Below are 19,530 nucleotides of genomic sequence, written 5' to 3'. Positions count from 1 at the left end.
GCAAAAGCAACGCTCACACCAAACTCTACATACATTAAGCATAATAGAAGCATTGCCACCCGACCCCACCCCCACCCATCTTCCCCCCTCCACTGCTTTTTTTCCTCCCCCTAATGTCTCAACAAATGAAATGGATTTGTAAAAATGTTACATGGAAAAAAATACGAGAGACATTACACATACTTCTGTAAAACAAGAAACTCTTTAATAATAATAATAAAAATATCTGTAGATGGTTGATGCCCCCTTCTGGCAAAAATGGAAAGTAGGTGTATAGTGATCTTAGTAACAAATAAAAGCTTGGAGGCTTGGCTAAACCCTGCCTCTTGCTCAGGTACTTGGAGCAAAGCTGGGTTTGTTGCTGTGCTTTGTGTCAAATGGGTCTCAGCCCTTCATCCTCTGGGCTAAGGCTGTGGGAGTGTTCTACAAAAAGGGAGGAAGTGAAGCTGAGTCATTAGAAATGTTACTGTGCAGAAGAAGCATTCTTCCTTTGTACACTGGAGTGAGACACCTAGTGTGTGCAACAGATCATACTTCTGTTAAGTTTCCAGCATGGAGAGATTCACCGTAGTAGTGCTCCCTCATCAGTACCCAATCTGCCATAAATCTATCCCAAGATATACATATACATAAATATACATACACACCAATAGAACAATCCCAAGACAGCTGATCATAATATAAAGTTCAGTATATAGTTGCCCTCAATCAGTCAACTCTGCTCCTGTGGTCAATGCTGTCATTCAAAAGGTCAGGTAGCCATTTGGTTTTTTTGCTGCTGCATTACACTGCTGCCTCAAGCTTATACCTTTCAGGTTGACTCCCCTCAAATGTCTACTTTTTCAGTTAACTTTTCCACTACAGTGGTACCTTGGGTTACATACGCTTCAGGTTACAGACTCCGCTAACCCAGAAATAGTGCTTCAGGTTAAGAACTTTGCTTCAGGATGAGAACAGAAATCGGGCTCCGGCAGCGCAGCAGCAGCAGCGGGGGGCCCCATTAGCTAAAGTGGTGCTTCAGGTTAAGAACAGTTTCAGGTTAAGAACGGACCTCTGGAACGAATTAAGTACTTAACCCGAGGTACCACTGTACAGCCAAACTCCACCAACCTTTGAAAGAAAAGTGTTTACAATATTCCAGATTTGTGCACAAAAGAACAGTCAAAAATAAAATGTGTGCTGCTCCACTCCAGCCAATGATTGTTTATGTGCAAGGCTGCTACTTCCTTTCCTCAGCTTTTTCTTTCCTGACTCCTGTATGAATATTTATTATGGCTGTTTTATGCAAGAGCTTCTGCAGAAAGAGCTGTTTAAAAACTAAAATATTATGGACATGCCTTCAACAGCAACCAGTGGAAAAAGGCAGGCTGCATTCTTTCCTCTGGGTTGATGGAAACAGAAGTAGGGGGTACAGTGAGAGATGGTGCTTAGTGACATTTTACTACATGTGGAAAAGAAGTGCCAACAATGTGCTTCAGTACACCCACAGTCAGGTAACATACATTTTTATTTTTGATATTCCCTTACTGGATGAACTGTTGATTGGGAAAATCTAAATTTAATGGGGGGGGGGGAGTGTGGTCTGCCACTTGGATGAAGAGGATGTCACGCACACACACAAATTGGAAGTGGGGAGTGAGTTTAATTGTGCGACTTGCATCTGCTGGTTTTTAAAATTTATTGATACTCGGAGATATACAATAATACATACCCATTACAAAGTTATCTCTTTTATAATATACTGGTATAAAACAGCTACCTAGTCTAAAAAAGAACAAAGGCAGAAAGGGAAAAAGACGAGGAGGAAAAACCTAAAGAAAGAGAAAGCTGGTATTACAATTAAATCCCATCAGCAGAACAGGAACCATCTGCCAGTGCCCAAACTCTACCATGTGTACTTAATAGCATGTGTACTTCATTGCTGTCGTTGGTATAAAGTTGTAGGCAGATAAAATGACTTCCTGCAATGGATATGACAATTCTATTATTCTGTATAAATAGAGGGTCATCTAATCCAACTCCCTGCAATGCAGGAAGCTCAGCTACAAATCTACCTAACAGTTATCTCATCCAGACCAGTGTTTCCCAACCTTTTTTGGGCAAAGGCACACTTGTTTCATGAAAAAAATCTCGAGGCACACCACCATTAGAAAATGTTTAAAAAATTAACTCTGTGCCTATATTGACTATATATAAAGTAACACTCTTTAATAGGAATCAAATAAACACAAAGATAGTATTTTATAATTACTTTATTATGAAATAGTAAGTAAACAGAAATATGAAAAATTATAAAATACTTTATTCAGTGCGCAACCTGGGCCTGTTTGGCTGAACACAAAGCTGATATTCTGGCTGGAATCGAAGAAAGACACACACGTAGCTCTTCGTCAACAGCTCTCAGTCTCTCTCTGTATTTAGTTTTTATAGCAATCATGCTTGAAAAGCTCAACTCACAAAGATATGTAGTGGAAAATGGGAGCAATGTCAAAATAGCTTTGTTTGCCAGAAGGGGGAACTCCTTGGCAGTTTCCAACCAAAAACTGTCCAAAGGTAGATCAGCAAATCTTAGCTTGAAACCACGATTTTGTCTCAGTTCAGTTAGTTCCTCCTGCTCCTGTAAAGTCATGTCCTTTCCACCAACTGATGCTGAGCTATAATGACTTTCTTACAGCAGCACACAAAAATTATTCTATAATAATAATAATAATCTTAATAATAATAATAATAATTTATTATTTATACCCCACCCATCTGGCTGTCAAATCAGCCATTAATTTGTATGTGGCAGAATTGCTAGTTAGCACAAACACACCATTAAAATTGACAAGGTGCTTCCTATTCTGGAGAGTGCTTGTGCAGACCAGATTATGATACAGGTGGAGGGGCTGCCTCCCTGTTGCAAACTTTTATTCAGCAGGCACTCGCTGGCTTTGCCAGATGCTGCACCTGGCCCCTAGAAAAGACTGCCAACGTTTTTGTTTGTTTTAACCAGCCCCTAGCTCCCATGCACTTCAGCGCAGCTTGATCTGAAAGAAGTAGCTAGCGATCATATTTCTTTTTCCGTGCCAAAAAGCACCCAAACTCTCACTAGCTGCCCTTCTACAGATCCAGCTGTTATTATTTTTTTTAAAAGGAGGTTAAACCAGGCCAGGGAGGTTTCTCTATCTCCCCCCGTGCTTGTAATCTTTTACCACACTTATTTGAGAGTAAGGTCCACCGAACCCGAAGGAAAGTGACTCCGGTGCGAACACGCATAAGCGGTGGAGAATCTCGTGCGAAGGGGTCAGAGGCAAGAGACAGGGAGAGAGAAGCAGACACGCGTCCCCGCAACCGTGGGGGTGTGGGTGGCGGTGGGTGTGGCGGTGGCAGCACGGCCGCCCTTATTCCTCCAAAGCCCTCAGGGGAAGAGCTGCATCCCCCCCCCCGCCAAACACGAGCCACTTCTCCTCCGCCCCCCCAGCTCCCGCTGCCTTTCCTGCCCCCCTCGCTCACCAGTGCCAGTTGTTGACGTTGGTGGCATCCGCGCGCTGCTCCACAATCCAGCGCGGATCTCCCTCTCCCCACTTGGCCATTAGCGCCTCGCTGAAGGACTCGCTGCTTCTGCCTCTGCCCGGCTGGCTGGAGAGCGCCCCTAGCCCTCGCTCTCTCGCCGCGCCTGGAAGCTACTAGAAGCGCCGCCGGCAGCCGCGCCGCTTCCCAACTTCCGGCAGCCGCCGGAGAGCTTCCTTCCGTTGCTCCCGCCGCCGCCGCTGCCGCTCCTTACTCCCCCAGTACCATAGAGGGTGAGATCTATAAGCGTAACATACGACTCGCCCGCCTCCCTCCCACGGCACACCAGGCAACGTCTCGCGGCACACTAGTGTGCCGCGGAACACCGGTTGGGAAACACTGATCCAGACCATTTTACCAGCTTCTCTGCAAGAATATCATGGGGGACTTTATCAAAAGCCTTACTGAAATCAATATCCACAGCATTCCTGATTCATCAAGCTTGTAACTTCCCCCCAAAAAATCGAGATTTGTCTGGCATGACTTGCTTTTGAGAAACCCATCACAGCCTCCATTTCTAAGTGCTCCCAGACTGCTTAATTATCTGTTCTAGGATTCTGTTTCATTCCTTCTAGCCTTTTTCTATGTCTGATCTATCAGCTGCCAACTTTTGTTTCTCCCAATACTGGGATTGCTGCTTTCTCTCTAGCCCTGGAACACATGGGGGTTTTTTTGTTTAAAATGATGCATTATTATTGTTGTGTATTGAGTCAAAGGATTTTATATCTGTATTATTATTGTCTGTATTTGCATTAGGGTAAAGTAACTGCCTTTTGGTTCCAGAGGGTACAGCTACTATTGGTTCATTTAAGCTGCTGTATTTGGATCCTCTGTCTTATTGGTTGCCTCCAAAAGGCAGGACTGTGATTGCCTGATATTGTTCCCTCCAAAATGTATCCTTTCTAGCTAGTTCCCTGTCCCTATAAATGTAGCTCTCCCCTCCTCAGGTCTCAGTCTTGTTGCTTTAATAAAGAAGTGTTACTAGAGAACCGTCTCCAGCATATTATGTCAAGAGAGCTGAAATCACAAACCCCACGTCACAACAACTGGCGACGAAGGTGGCATCCGGAATGCTGAGGAGCGGTTAAACGCAGCCCTGCCTCAGAGTCCGGATTGTAGCTAAGAACAAGACTCACTGGCCAGCTGAGAAGACGACCCTGCCCACAGGACAATGGAGAGTCCAAGGGTATTGGAGCCCTTCCAGCCATCAGAGCCCCACACGTGGGAAGACTACGTCGAACGCTTCGAGTTCTTCGCAGTGGCTCAAGGGATCACCGATGCCAGCAAAACAAGGGCCACATTCCTGAGCTACTGTGGGCCTGAGATCTTCAAGCTGGCCAAGGCATTGCTTGCCCCAGCGAAGCTAAGTGAATCATCTCTCAAAGATATTCTTGCCTGCCTAACAAGCCATTTAGCGCCTACTGAGACCAAGATGGCCCGGCGGATGGAGTTTCATAAGAGGCAGCAGCGTGCTGGGGAGTCTGTATCTGCATTTCTAGCTGAACTGCGGAAGCTCGCTCAGCACTGCGACTTCCAAGATCTGGAAGAGACTCTCCTGGATCGGTTTATCGGTGGTCTGAGCAGCAAGAAAGCCAGAAGACGCATCGTGGCTAAAGAAGAAGTTACCCTTGCTTCAGCCTTGAAGGAGGCCACCGCCATGGAGAATTATGAAAGAGAGGAGCTTGATGCCAGTCGCAGGGCCCCTAAGCCACAGATAGAAGTTGCGCATGCCATGGACGAGCTAGAGGCTACTCCGAGCCAGAGCCCAGTCCGTGGGGTCGAGTCAGTGCGTCAGGCCTGCACAGTGCACAAAGATCACCGAGGCAGGTGCCCTGGTTGTGGCGGAAACCATGAGCGGAAGAGTTGTCGTTTCCGGGATGCTATGTGCCGGACGTGCGGAAAGACAGGTCACATCGCCAGGGTCTGTAGATCGGCGGCGTTGGGAGCGACAGGAGCACCTAGACTGGAGCATCGCAGATCGCCCACAGCAAACCATGTTCTAAAGGACTGCCACTACGTAACGGAGATCAACGGGAGGGTCGTGCAGTTTCCAGCGCAAGGCAAGGCACACGTCAAGGTGAAGATTGAGGGTCAGCTGTGCGACATGGAGGTGGACTCCGGATCTGGATTCACTATCGTGTCGGACCAGACCGCGAGGACATTCTTCCCCAGGGGTAAGTTGCCCCCTCTGGAGCCCTTCCCGGCAACTTTGCAGTCATACTCAGCGGGCCGCATCCATGTCATGGGAATGTGTGCCGTGAGAGTACAGTTCCGGGACAAACAGGCGGTACTCAAACTGGTGATTGCGAAGGGCAGTCGCCCCAGTCTCCTGGGCACTGACTGGTTCCCTGCCCTGGGACTGAGTATATCAGGGCTTAATTCAATCCAAACCTGCCCTGAGATGAGCGAGGCATTATGCAAAGAATTTGCTGGTCTCTTTAATGGAAAACTGGGTTGTTATAAAGGGCCCCCAGTTGACTTCGAATTGGACCCTGGGGTGGCCCCAATCCGACTCAAACCAAGGCGAGTGCCATTTGCACTGCAACCCAAGATCGAAGCAGAGCTGGATAAATTGGTCAAGCAGGGAGTTCTCTCACCCGTGGACTCCGCTAAGTGGGAGACTCCAATCGTCACGCCCCTTAAAGCAAATGGGGAAGTCAGGATCTGTGCTGATTACAAATGTACTATCAATAAGGCACTCAGGGGAAACTCATACCCCATTCCAGTCGTATCACATCTGTTGGCTAAACTGGCTGGGGGCAAGGTGTTCGCCAAAATTGACCTGGCGCAAGCTTACCAACAGCTGCCAGTAACCCCACAATCAGCGGAAGCACAGACTATTGTCACACACAAAGGGGTGTTCAGAGTTAACAGATTACAATTTGGAGTTTGTGTGGCCCCAGGGATTTTTCAAGGGCTCATGGAACGCCTGTTAAGAGGTCTGCCGGGGGTCTTGCCATTTTTTGATGACGTTTTGATTGCTGGAAAAGACCCACAGGAACTGGTTGCGCGTGTCCGTGCAGTGTTACTCAAGTTCAAGGAGGTGGGGTTGCAACTAAAAAAGGAAAAATGCAGTTTTGGGGTGCCAACTGTGGAATTCTTGGGGTTTAAAATTGATGCATCAGGTATCCACCCCACAGATGCTAAGGTTAAGGCCATCATCGAGGCACCACGACCACAGAACAAGACGGAGTTGCAGACATTCCTGGGACTTATTAACTTTTATCATTCGTTCTTACCCCAGAAAGCTTCGGTAGCTGAACCATTACATAGACTGTTGCAGAAAAAGAATGTGTGGCGATGGGGGCAGGAGCAGCAGAAGGCTTTTGACTCCTTGCGAGGAATGCTGAGTAGCAAGAGCGTCCTTGCTCATTATGATGAATCGAAGCCGCTGGTCCTGGCATGTGATGCCTCTCAATACGGCCTGGGGGCGGTGCTGAGTCATAGGGAACCGGATGGGTCGGAGAAGCCCATCTCTTTCTATTCCCGTACGTTGTCGCCCACGGAGCGCAACTATGCTCAAATTGACAAAGAGGCGCTTGCAATTGTGGCAGGAATCAAAAAGTTCCATGATTATGTGTACGGTCGTCATTTCTCCATTGAAACGGACCACAAACCACTGTTGGGGTTGTTCAACCCGAACAAACAAACGCCACAAATTCTCTCCCCCAGAATGTTGTGTTGGTCTATATTCCTGAACGGGTTCCAGTACACCTTGACCCATGTGCCGGGGAAACGGTTGTGCCACGCTGATGCGCTGAGTCGATTGCCCCTTCCTGGCGGGAGCAATGAGGATCCTGCTCCAGTGGAGCACATAATGATGCTGGAAACACTTCCGGGGGCTCCTGTAACGGCTACTGATATTGCTGAGAAAACGAGGAAAGATGCTGTTCTCTCCCGTGTGCTCACTTGGGTGGGGAGGGGGTGGCCAGGTGGTCCGCATGAAGACAAATTCAGGCCTTATGCGACAAGGCAGCACGAGTTATCCATGTATAAGGGTTGTCTCCTGTGGGGAGATAGGGTGATCATCCCAGCACCACTGAGAAACAGGGTTCTTGAGACGCTTCACATGGGACACCCAGGAATGGTCAGGATGAAGTCGCTAGCCCGATGTTATGTGTGGTGGCCTGGAATGGACCAGAACATAGAACAATGGGTACGAGCATGCAAGGCATGCCAAGAGGTGCGGCCAGAAGTGGCCAGAGCACCAGTTCACTGGTGGGAGCAGTCCAGAGCTCCCTGGAGCCGGCTGCACTTAGATTTTGCTGGGCCATTCCAGGGGAAGGTCTTTTTGGTTATCGTCGATGCATATTCCAAATGGTTAGAAGTGGCGATGGTCCCTAGCATGGCATCAGCTGCCGTAATCAAGGTGTTGAGGCAGCTGTTTGCAACCCACGGGTTACCTGAGACCATTGTATCAGATAATGGGGCAGCTTTTGTATCCCAAGAATTCAGGGCATTCTTGGCTGATAACTTCATAAGAGGGGTCACATCCGCGCCCTTTCACCCATCCTCCAATGGGCAGGCGGAGCGCATGGTAAGAACAGCCAAAGAATCCATTGCGCGCTTAATGGAGGGTAACTGGTCAGCTTGCATCGCGCGAATGTTATTTTTGCAGCATGCGACGCCGTGTACTGCGAGGGGCAAGTCGCCAGCTGAGCTGCTCTTGGGTAGAAGATTGGTAACAGTGCTGGATTATGTCCACCCGGATAAAATGCCAAACCGTAATTCAAGAGCAAACCCCCAGGCTGAGACTGACACAACAAGGTATTTCGCCCCTGAAGATCTGGTCTGGGTGAGGAACTATTCACGAGGTTTGCGGTGGGTGGGTGGCTGGTGTGGTCACCCGGACTAGTGGACCTGTGTCCTATTATGTGACCTTGGAAAATGGGCAAGTTTGGAAGAGACATATAGATCAGCTGAGGCGCCGGGCGCTCAGCAGGGAGGAGTCTGATAATTCATCCCTGGCTAACGACGCAGAGCTGCAAGACCAGACTGAAAATGGCCCAGAGGTGCAATCACCAGGGGCTTCAGCAAATGAACCAGGGTCTGCTAGTCCTCAGGATGACGAGGTACAGGTAGGGGACCCTGAGATGTCTGGGACTCCATCTGTTCCTGACGAAACCCCTATAGCAGCCCCCCTACCACAGGTGACACCCAATCCAGAACCGGCAACACCTGTTGTCAGGAGATCAAGTAGAAGTTGTAGGACCCCACAGTACCTGAGAGATTATGTCTGCTGTGCTCACTAGGGGGGGAGGGGTGTTGTGTATTGAGTCAAAGGATTTTATATCTGTATTATTATTGTCTGTATTTGCATTAGGGTAAAGTAACTGCCTTTTGGTTCCAGAGGGTACAGCTACTATTGGTTCATTTAAGCTGCTGTATTTGGATCCTCTGTCTTATTGGTTTCCTCCAATAGGCAGGACTGTGATTGCCTGAGATTGTTCCCTCCAAAATGTATCCTTTCTAGCTCGTTCCCTGTCCCTATAAATGTAGCTCTCCCCTCCTCAGGTCTCAGTCTTGTTGCTTTTAATAAAGAAGTGTTACTAGAGAACTATCTCCAGCATATTATGTCAAGAGAGCTGAAATCACAAACCCCACGTCACAACAATTTTTAAGTGTATAGTTCCAGAATGTGGGGGGAAGTCCTTACCTGTAGGCTTTTCCTGGTTGATGTCTATGCATATTGCATGGATGTCAGAGATAGAGCCGGTGGCCTTTAGCCGGGTTCTAGGTGGAACTTCCCTTCATGCAATGGATGTGTGAAGGGGGCTATTGCATAGAATATACCATAAAAACACATGCAAAGCACATCCTTTCCCTCAAATAATTCTGGGTGCTGTAGTTTGTTAAGGGTTGCTAAGAACTGTTAACTGTGAGGGAGTAAACCGCAGTGCCAAGAATTCCTTGAATGTGCTTTAATAGTGCATGGGTAGGCAAACTAAGGCCCAGGGGCTGCATCCGGCCCAATTGCCTTCTCAACCCGGCCCACGTATCAGCGTGTTTTTACATGAGTAGAATGTGTGCTTTTATTTAAAATGCATCTCTGGGTTATTGGTGGCGCATAGGAATTCGTTCATTCATTTATTTTTCGAAATACAGTTATTTCTCAGTCCCCCTCTTCTCTTGAAGCAGCCCCGCGGAATACTTCCCGGTACACGCGGAGGCGGGCTGCGGGCTGTCCGACTGCAATCCTAAGGAAGCTTTTCAGGAGCGGCCCACCCAGGCGGTGGTGCCTCAGGCGGCAGAATCCTGCCGGAGGGAGACGCGGGGGCGGGATCCGAGGAGATCCTCGTCCTGGGGCGGGGGATCTGCTAGTTGTAGCTCTTACAGTTCTAGGCGCCCTTCTTCCTCCGAGGGGCGCCCGGCCAGGCCCGGCCGGGGCGGAGCCGCCTCTCTCTGCCCGCCCTCGGGGCGCCTCGGCTCCGCGTCCTTCGCTCGCGCGCCTCTCGCGCCATGGCTGGCTGGCGGCGGCTGCTGCGCCGGGCGGGCGCTTCGCTTTCCCGCGGCAGCCGCTTCGCGACGGAGGCGCCCAGCGCCCAGCCCAGGCCTCCGTACGGGAGCCGGCAGCCCCCGGCTCGGCGGGGCGCCGCGGCAGCCCCCGCCGCCGACCAAGAGGCTTTGGCCGGCAGCGCGCCGCCTCCCGGGCCGGAGCGGCCGACCTTCCTGTGGGCGCGCTACGGAGAGCTGAAGCGGCTGGTGCAGGGTGAGCCTCGCGAGGGGCTTCGACGGGGGAGGCGCCCGGCTCCCTTCCCTCGGGGATGCGGCCGCCCCCTTGGGCTTCTCTCCCTTCTCTCCTCCCGCAGGACCCCCGTTTCTTTTCCCGGTCCATGAGCAGTTCCCTTCCTGCGGGACCTTTTTGCCGCCCCGAGGGAACCCGGCTCCTGACTCCTCTTTAAGCGAGGACTCGCGCATCTCCCTTGCTGCTTTTGGTGTGGTGAATTTGCTCCGGAGCCTGCCTGCTTTCTGCTGCCATTCAAGCTGGGTCGTCGGGGGATCCCCTCCCCCTTGTTTCGGAGACATGGCCGGGCAGGGAAAGCGGGAGAAGGGGCTGCTTTGTGTCTGGCTTTTCGGGCCGGGCTTTGGAGGGTGGGAGGAAGAGAGCAAGACCCACACGGCGGCTGCAGCAGCAGCAGCAACCGGGAAAGGCTCACATTTCCTGTGGCGTGGATCTGTTAAGTCTTTACGGTGCCACGGGACTCTTCCGCAGCAAGAACACCAAACACAGTGAATTTTAAAGAATTGGAGTTGTTTTATCACAGTAGTTTTAATTGATTTAAATTTGCAAGCAAAAAATAGGTAAAACAAATCTTTGGAAGAAAGTGCCATCCTTTCTTTGTTTTTAGATTATGCATCCATGAATCTGGAAGAGCCATTCCTTCCTGTGTGGGAGAGAAGCCTCTTCTAAATGATGCCTGCTACCCTTGATTTTTGTAAATATTTGCATATTTTAAAAAAGTATTCTTTCTTTAAATCTGCCTGATTAATACAGGTGGTGGAGGCACTTATAAGACTGACTGGAACGGATGATTCATCTGAACATGGTACAGTGGTACCTCGGGTTATGTACTTAATTCGTTCCGGAGGTCCGTTCTTAACCTGAAACTGTTCTCAACCTGAAGCACCACTTTAGTTTATGGGGCCTCTTGCTGCCGCCGTGCCGCCGGAGCACGATTTCTGTTCTCATCCTGAAGCAAAGTTCTTAACCTGAATCACTATTTCTGGATTAGCAGAGTCTGTAACCTGAAGCGTATGTAACCCGAGGTACCACTGTAGTATTAATCACCCCCAGTCCAAAGAAGGAGATCCTGATTTCTCAAAAATATGATGCATACATTTTGGGTTCTCCTTCTGAATTCCAGGTATTGGGGGTGTTCTCCCAGTCCTTGTCAGGGACCAGCCAAAAGTATGCATCTAGCAAGCTTGCTGGGGCAGGGGAGAACAGTGCAATTTTAGAGTGCCCCCCCCCCTTATAAACCACTAAATATAGATTAGTTACTCCTTAACATGATTTAATCAATCTGTTCTAGTTGCAGCCAGGGATGGGCTATAGCTCAGTAGCAAAGCTGCTGTTGCCTCTTCTATTTTCTTTCCCTTTCTCCCTTTTTCTGTGGTCAGGATTTTTATCAATATTACAGAGATCGGGAGGAGGCATGGACTGGCGAGTGGACTTAATTATGCAATTTATGTTAAAACATGTGATAAACAATTAGAAGGTAATGTAATTTCATGGTATGACAATGCCAGCATTACATTACCACCACTACTATTCCCCAGTCCCCGGCAACTTTAGATAGGGACAGGGAAAGACCCGTGCCTGAAACCTTGGAGAGCTGTTGTAGAGAGCATAGGTGCCTCAACTTAGCTTAAGACGACTTCCTATTCTCACCCGCTTTTATACATGTTCATCTGCGGAATTGAAGATTCTAACAAACCCTGTAGAGATGATGTTAGCTTCAAAGTAAACCAGAGCAAAATAGTGTGCTTTTGTATATTTAGTGTAACGTTAACAGCATTTAATCCAGTTTTGTAATAAGGATGGACATACTTATTTGGATGCACAAAGTGATCAAACTCCTGCTCTTAATTCCTGACTTTCTCCTAAATGCTACACAAATTGCCATGTCTCTCTCTCCTCTCTTCTTCCCCTCCCACTGTCATTCCTCTGCACCTCACAAAAATACGCATTACAGAGCTTAACAGTTTCTTCCTTCCTGGGCACTGCCAGTTTCTTGAACTGTGGCATCGCTACCCACAAAGTTTATTTGACCACACCAGGCTGTCTGACCCAGCAGTTCCCTCTGTGCTTTGCCTGTTGACCACAAAGAATCTTACGCATTTCAGCATTTGCTGAATACAGTAATTTTTCTTTCCAGCTCAACCAGTTTATGGGGGGGGGGGGGAGATGACAGAAGGCAACGTGTATTCCGTGCTCCGAGATGAGCTGACTCATCACTTGGCATAAGGCAAATTCTTCATTAGTGTGCCTGCTTGCCCTTGACAGGGTTAACTAATGCAGGATGTCTGCTGTTGCACAAGTGCTATGTATTCCGAGCAGCAAAGTGTGTGCGCTGCCCAGGTATAGCAGTCTGTACTCTTAAAAGACTGAGAGCTGTGTGGGCAACTGGCTGCTTTATATCTTGGCTGTGAACCAGTTCTACCACTTGTCCAGGCTCCTCCCTGAAGGACTGAGGAACACAAGGAGCTGCCTTCTACTGAATCTGACCCTTGGTCCCTCTGGCTCAGGATCGCCCATGTGGACAGGCAGGGGCTATCCAGGATCTCACACAGGGCTCTCCCCAGCCCTGCCAGGACATGCTATTGGGGATCAAGCCTGGGACCTGCGTGCAAAGCAGACACTCTAGTTGAGAATGGCCAAGATCCATTCTGTTTCCAGTGGGGCCCACCCAGCTTCCAAGCCAGCCATGAATGTGAAGCCATAATAGCGTTTAGAGAAGAACTAATTTGGAGGAGCAGAGGGGTGGCAAAGGCTACTGTGGGGAGATTTAATCTTTGCTGTCTAGCAGGCAGTCTCAAATGGTGGTTCATGGAGATAAGCTTCATTTAGGTGGTTAAAAGAGTGACTGCAGATTTGTGGTTGAAGAAGGGATGTTTTGCCTCCCAAGTAGGAGGCAGGAAGCTCCTGAATACCAGCTGCTGGCCATCAGAAGTGGGGGAGGAGAGTGCTGTTGGCTTCGGGTTCTACTTGTGGGCTTCCTGTGGGCATCTGGTGGACTACTGTGAAAACAGGATGTTGAGCTAGATGGGCCATTGGGTGATGGACCCGGCAGCCTCTTATTATTATAGAATGGCACTGAATGGCCTTCATATTGCTCATTTAAATAAGGAGGAATCCAAATGACTAGTTCTTAATTTCTAAGAAAAAGAATAAATTAAGGCTTGGGGTGGGGTGAGGCTGAGGTCTATTTAGGAGCCATCATGTCTGCTTTATACCTTAATCCTGTATATGTGGAATCTACCTGTGGTCACTCAATAGTAAGGAAAGGCATGCACACGATACGTAGTTAGAGGCATGTTTCTTTGTTGTATCTTCATGGATCTGAGGACTTAGCCCTATATGGAAAGCACATTCAGAGGCTGAGACGTGGCAGACATAAAGCCCTGAGGGTAACAAGGACTCCTGGCTATGCAAGATGCCTCCTGAAATGTTCAGTAGCAACAGATTGCTGGTGTGCAAGAACAGACTTAGAGGTGGGGAGACTCTCCAAGGAGGTCAGATAGACAGTCACTTGAAGTATTGCAATAAAATGAAATCCAAAAAAATAAAAGAAGTAATGCAAATTCAATTAAAAAAAAACCCATTATCAATATTTAATGTGATGGATGTACCATCTCCCTCCTGTCTTCAGCCACAAATCAACAGACACACCACAGACCACCTGCATGAAGCTCATGAACCACTGATGGTCCATGGACAGAAGTTGGGGAACCCTGGATTTAAAGCATTCTTATTCCACCCTAACCTGGGAACTTTTTTTAAAGGTGCTGGGAACTGTAGCTTTGTGAGTTCAACACCCTGAACTAACTAAGTATGGTACACTGGAGGGGGGGGCAGGGGGAGAGTGAGGCTGAGATGGTCCAATTTTGTGATAATTTGGGCCCTAGTTCTTACATAAATGGCATACCATGACACAGGTAGTGGTTCACATGATGGGTTGATCCTTCATAGAAAAACACTCCATAGAAAGCTGGCATACTGGGGAGAAGGCTAAGTTGGAACCCTTCTCCCTGCCTTGCTACTTCTGTATTCAAGGTTTTCTTTTTAAGGAGAAGCATTTAGTTATATGACTCCTAGCAGTCATCTGAAGTTGTGCAGCTCAGATACAGATTTATCAGACCATTGAGAACTAGGTTCTGGACTCTCCCTATTCTGTGATGGAAAAGAAGGTCCTGATTAGCTGGAACAGGACCTGTTTTTTCAGGGATCTGACCCTTCCCTTAACAACTAAATTCCTATTTCTTAGCCTTCTGCCTTTCAGAGAAACCAGTAAGAAAATGGCCATGCACTCCTTTCAACCTGTCTATAGCCTGGTTAGCACATAATGCTAAATCATGTTTTACTTAGCTCAAGTGGTGTTTGTTTGAATGCCTGATCTCAGCCCAGCTGGGTAACCATGGCTTCTTTTCTGGTTACAAACCACAAAATGAAGCCATGGTTTGTTGTTGGCTTAAGAACCATGACCTGTTTTAACTGTGGTTTGACATTATTTCCAAACCCAACAGGCTTGCTTAACTATGATTTGCTTGTTTCCTGCAGCCACTCATGATGACACATAGGCAAGAGCATCTGGAAATCAAACCAAGCTTTGGAGAAAGGAGCCACGGCTTATTTGTTCATCTGCAAGATGATTTGTTGAATAAACCATGGCTTAGCGTTGTGTGCAAACGCAGCTGTAGAGGACTTATCCCACTAACTTTGGTTCATGAGTGAGGGACACGTTTTGTCAGTTACCCACTCTCTTAACAATCTGCCTCCTGAGGTATTTTATTTTGTATAACAGACCCAGGGGGTCACCTCACCCCTTGTTTCTGGCTTGGGAATCATCTTTTCCTAGAAGAATTGTCCCCTTCTGGCTAGAATGAAACCCAGGTAGTCTGTATTCCCACAGGTTCTACCTCCCCTGGCACAGACTTAGCCCTCCAGTCTAAATACCTTCTCTAGACACTCAACCCAGTCTTCCTATCTAATCTGTGAGACTCCTTCCTCTTGCTGTAGATTGTCTCCTCAGTGTGGTTGTTCAACTCATATCAGAACTAGTTCTCCCTCAGACAAATTCTATCCTAATCCCTTTCTCCCATCTCAAATCAAGCCCTATCTAAAAACTCCCTCAGAAAATGCTCCTTGTATTCTCCCTCCCATCCATGCAATGAGTCAGGTCCCCTCCCCTCCATCCCTGGATCACAATTTTATTACCTTTTGGAACTAAATAAAACCATATATTTGGCTATTTTTGGTGAATCTCTATGTTTCAAAAAATTGGATTTTCTTGCCTTATTATGGCACTGGGAGTGCAGTATAGGTTGTCGAATGGAGAGAAATGTATAGAAATGGTGTTGTGTGCGTGTCATTGCAGCATAGCACACAATCTCAGGAGGCCAACGCTTCTGATGTGTTGGGTACCCCTACTTTTGTCCGTAAGAGGCATCCATTTGGAAGTGTGCGGTAATTGCTTGTGCTTCCATCTTCCTCCAGATTTGCTTCCCCCAGGGGTCTGCAATCTTCTGAACCCTTCAACAATCTACTCCAACAATGAGATTTCCCTGAGTACTATCGGAGTTTATGGATTTGACTACGACTACACACTGGCGTTATACTCACCTGCCCTCCACTCTTGCATCTACAACACAGCTCGGGACATCCTTGTGGAGCAGTATAAGGTACCTCTAGAGCTTGCATGTCCTGTTGACTAGAGCACGAGAAAAGTAATTGGCAAAATTGGAGGGTGCTTGGCTTGGACAAATGGTGGCAACTGAAGGTTTGAAAACCTTTGGGTGGGGAGCCTGTGGTCCACAGGCCAAAGTTAGCCCACCAAGGGTACCTGCTTGATCCATGAGCCCGTTTCCCCCAAAACTTGCCCACCTGCCCCCACACCTGACATCATATGTACACTTAAACCATGTTCACAATTGTGCATTGGCAAGGGAAATCAGGCTTCGGATATACCACCTGTCAGCTGAGCAGCGCTGAATTGGCTGCTAAAGTGCTCCCTGTGCGGAACTTCCTCATACACCGGATGTCTGCAGAAAACAGGCTGTGGCTCTACCACCCATCAGCTGGTGGGCAGTAAAACTGGAGCTGCAGGCATTTTAAAGCACAATGCAGGACTCTTGTACTGTACTTTGAAGTCAAAGGCACTTGCTATCATAGTGACACCAGGTGGTTGGCAGCCAAGGCCAGGATCTGACCAGTGGAGCTAGAAAGGTTCCCCAGCCCTGCCTTAGGCTAAGCAAGACATGAGAGGAGGAGGCAGTCATGTTTGTATGCTTGTCCTGTTCTGTGTAAACTGTATGTGCTTGGTTTTTGCATCAAAAGGAGCGTTCAGGTGGACGAAGCTGAACCCTCTGCTGTCTTTACTTCACCATGCTCTGTCACTGCAGGCACTTTTCTGGCAGCTCAGTTATCCAAAGTGACCCAGGCTAGAAGAGACACTTGAAGCAGTGGGGAAAGGGAAGGGTTTAGCACTCCACATTCAAGTGCTAGAAAGTTAACTTTTACCTCTTGTCTTATACGTGATCAGGGCAGACAGACCAAGAGGGCTTCTCCTTTCATGCCTCCTTTGCCTCTTAATGGGTAGAATGTGCATTTGCCCTTCATGCTTGGGAACCTGTATGGGCCTCCCAATGTTGTTGTACTCTCAACTCCCATCATCCCCAGAAAGCAGCATGGCTAATGGATTGGGGCTGATGGGAGCTGTAGTCCATCAACATCTGGAGGGCCACAGAGGTTCCCTATCCCTGCTGTCTGTGCTTGCCTCTGGGATCCCAATTGTAGCTGATAAATATGGATAGCATGGTTCCAAGCAATTCCCCGCATTGACTTCATCGAGAAAAAGTATTATCTTTGAAATCCGCTTCCAAATGACACTTGAAATGCTCTAGACTTTTTAAACTGATTGACAACCTTGCAAATCGTATGTTTTGTTCTGTCCCATCAGTATCCAAAGGGCATCCTGAAGTATGAATATTGGCCGAACTTTGCCATCCGGGGCTTACACTACGACATTGCCAAGGTGAGACAGAGACAGGTGGCTTGTCCTGTTGTTGTGGCTTTGGCAGGACAGCAGAGGCTGGAAGAGCAGAGCTGTGTGTGCATGTGTCAAATCTCACTTTAGACTGAAGTCACCAGGTGTTATTAGCCGAACTGCAATGGCCTAATGCAGTAGTGTAATCAACTTGGAACATTTAAAAAGTCTTCTTAAATGCATGCTAAGCATTATTACTTGTCACCTGTGCAAATAAGGGTCACTTTCAGCAGGGGGTTAATTGTAAGCCAAGGGAAGAGTTTGTTCTTTTTTCCGTTGTGGTCATCCATGTAGCACAAATGTGGGCAGGCAATGCGTTATACATAGGGCTGCCTCTGAAGACCGTTTGAAAGCTTCAACTGGTGCAGAATTCAGTGGCCAGGTTGCTCACCAGGGCAAGACGGTGTGAGCATATTACACCAATCCTGGCCCAGCTGCACAGGCTGCCAGTTAGTTTCTGGGCCCAATTCAAAGTGCTGGCTTAGACCTATAAAGACTTAAATGGCTAAGGACCACAATACCTCAAGGACCACCTCCCCCCATATGAACCTCCTCAGACCCTGCAATCATCATCTGAGGCCCTTCTTTGTGTGTGTCCTCCATGTGAGGACCAGAGTGTCCTTTTCTATGATGGCTCTCCGCAGAGAGGCTCACCTGGTACCTTCATTACATATCTTTAGGTGCCAGGCAAAAATGTTTCTCTTTAACTAGTCCTTTGGCTTTGGCTGATCAGGGCGGTCCAACTTCTCATACCAAGTGGGCTGCACGTTGCCTTGTCTCATGGGGGGTGGGATCACCAAGATTTGACTCACACACCCGGCCCTGCTTTGGAATGAAGGCACTTGGCTCTGGCAGGGTCCTAGAGCCCTCCTTCCCAAAGTTGGAAAAGCACTAACTAGGCTTTGGGAAGGAGGCAAGAGGAATCTAGGACCCTGTCAGTGCCCTCACACCTACTTCCCAAAGCCCAGCGCCTTGCTAATCCAGCTTCGGGAAGGCAGTGCAAGGATGGGGCATCAAATGTTGCCATGGGCCACCGTAAAAGGCTTTGGGGGCCACATGGAGCTCTTTGGCCATGGGTTGGACCACCCTGTGTGTCCTTTTAAATGTGTTTGTGGGAAGAGTGTTATTGCTCTTGTTTTTATAATGTATTTTGTGTTCATATTTTGTATTTTTATGTGGTGAACCGCCCTGTCATCTTCAGATGGTGTTATACAAATTCAATAAATAAAGTATCGTTTCATGAACTAATTTGCAATATAGGTTTCCTGTGTGCTGACTCCACATTTCTCTTCTGTCATCCATACAGGGCTTGCTCATGAAGATAGATGCCTTTCATTACATTCAGCTGGGCACCGTTTACCGGTAAGTGTTGCTCACGTTGGCCCCCAATGGCTGAGATGGAGCAGAATTTCATAGCTGAGATATTGGAATTGAGGCTGTTCCTAGACCTATTTTTTAATATTATAACCCTGACTCCCAGGAAATAGAAATTGCAAGTTGGGAAGCAGTCCCAAAGGCATGCGGTCCTTTTAATCTCCCTTGAAAACTCTGGTTAAATTTGTGTTAGCCATGGCTAACTGTGGTTCACATGGAATATTAAACCATGGTTAAGTCAAACAAAGCAAGGAAGAGGGGAAGGAGCATCCATCCCTTGCTCTGGCTCAAAATTTGCAAACTAGTTTGTAAGGAGACCGCATCATGTCTGCACCAGTCAAACTGGAATTCATAACTTCGTAGCCACATCACTCACATGCAGTACTTTGATTCAGCTGCGAAATGATGCGCTCCTGGCGACACTTCCAAGCTCTTAAACCTTTCCCCTTTTTGGCATTCCACAGGGGCTTGAAACCGGTTCCAGATGACGAGGTGCTGGCGTTGTATGACGGTACCCTTCATATCCCCCTCCACCAGGCTAGTGGCTTCTATGGAAAGGTTGGTTCCCTTGCTAGCCCTGGAGCTGGTTTGAAGGCCATCGGCCAGTGTCTCTCGTTTCTGTTTCTGACTGAGATGTGGCAAGAGGGGACCAGGTGCCAGCAGAGTGTAGCTCCTTTTATTTGCCCTCCTATGTATCTCTGCTATCCAGGGTCCACCAAGTTATAAAGGGAGCTTAGTTGGCCTGCAGTTGCATCTACTTTCTAGGCTGGACCTCCATATTCACCTGGTTTCTCTACCAAGTATTTGGTAGGGCATTGCATTGTCTCAGGAGTTTTTG

At 48.1% G+C, this 19,530-nt stretch overlaps 1 protein-coding gene and 1 long non-coding RNA gene across 2 annotated transcripts in view; both read left to right on the top strand.

The window, feature by feature from the left end:
- Positions 1-10,011: 10,011 nt before the first annotated feature.
- The window catches only part of LOC309332767 (5'-nucleotidase domain-containing protein 2-like), a gene marked incomplete at its 5' end in the record, with an annotated part of 38,017 nt that continues 28,498 nt past the window's right edge, over positions 10,012-19,530 (top strand). The window contains 5 exons of the mRNA XM_081845941.1: positions 10,012-10,261; positions 15,770-15,954; positions 17,232-17,306; positions 18,625-18,680; positions 19,157-19,250. Coding sequence (XP_081702067.1) covers positions 10,012-10,261; positions 15,770-15,954; positions 17,232-17,306; positions 18,625-18,680; positions 19,157-19,250 — 660 coding nt within the window. The remainder of the gene's footprint in view (positions 10,262-15,769; positions 15,955-17,231; positions 17,307-18,624; positions 18,681-19,156; positions 19,251-19,530) is intronic.
- On the top strand, positions 10,417-15,384 carry LOC309331984. Its single transcript, XR_014152032.1, has 2 exons — positions 10,417-10,939; positions 11,617-15,384. It is a non-coding gene; the product is annotated as an uncharacterized lncRNA (long non-coding RNA).

The sequence above is a fragment of the Podarcis erhardii genome (genome assembly GCF_964252035.2).
Source record: "Podarcis erhardii genome assembly, chromosome: 17".
In the NCBI taxonomy this organism is placed as follows: Eukaryota; Metazoa; Chordata; class Lepidosauria; order Squamata; family Lacertidae; genus Podarcis; species Podarcis erhardii.
The sequence above is the reverse complement of the archived record's forward strand: the minus strand, read 5'-3'. Positions and strand labels throughout refer to the sequence as shown.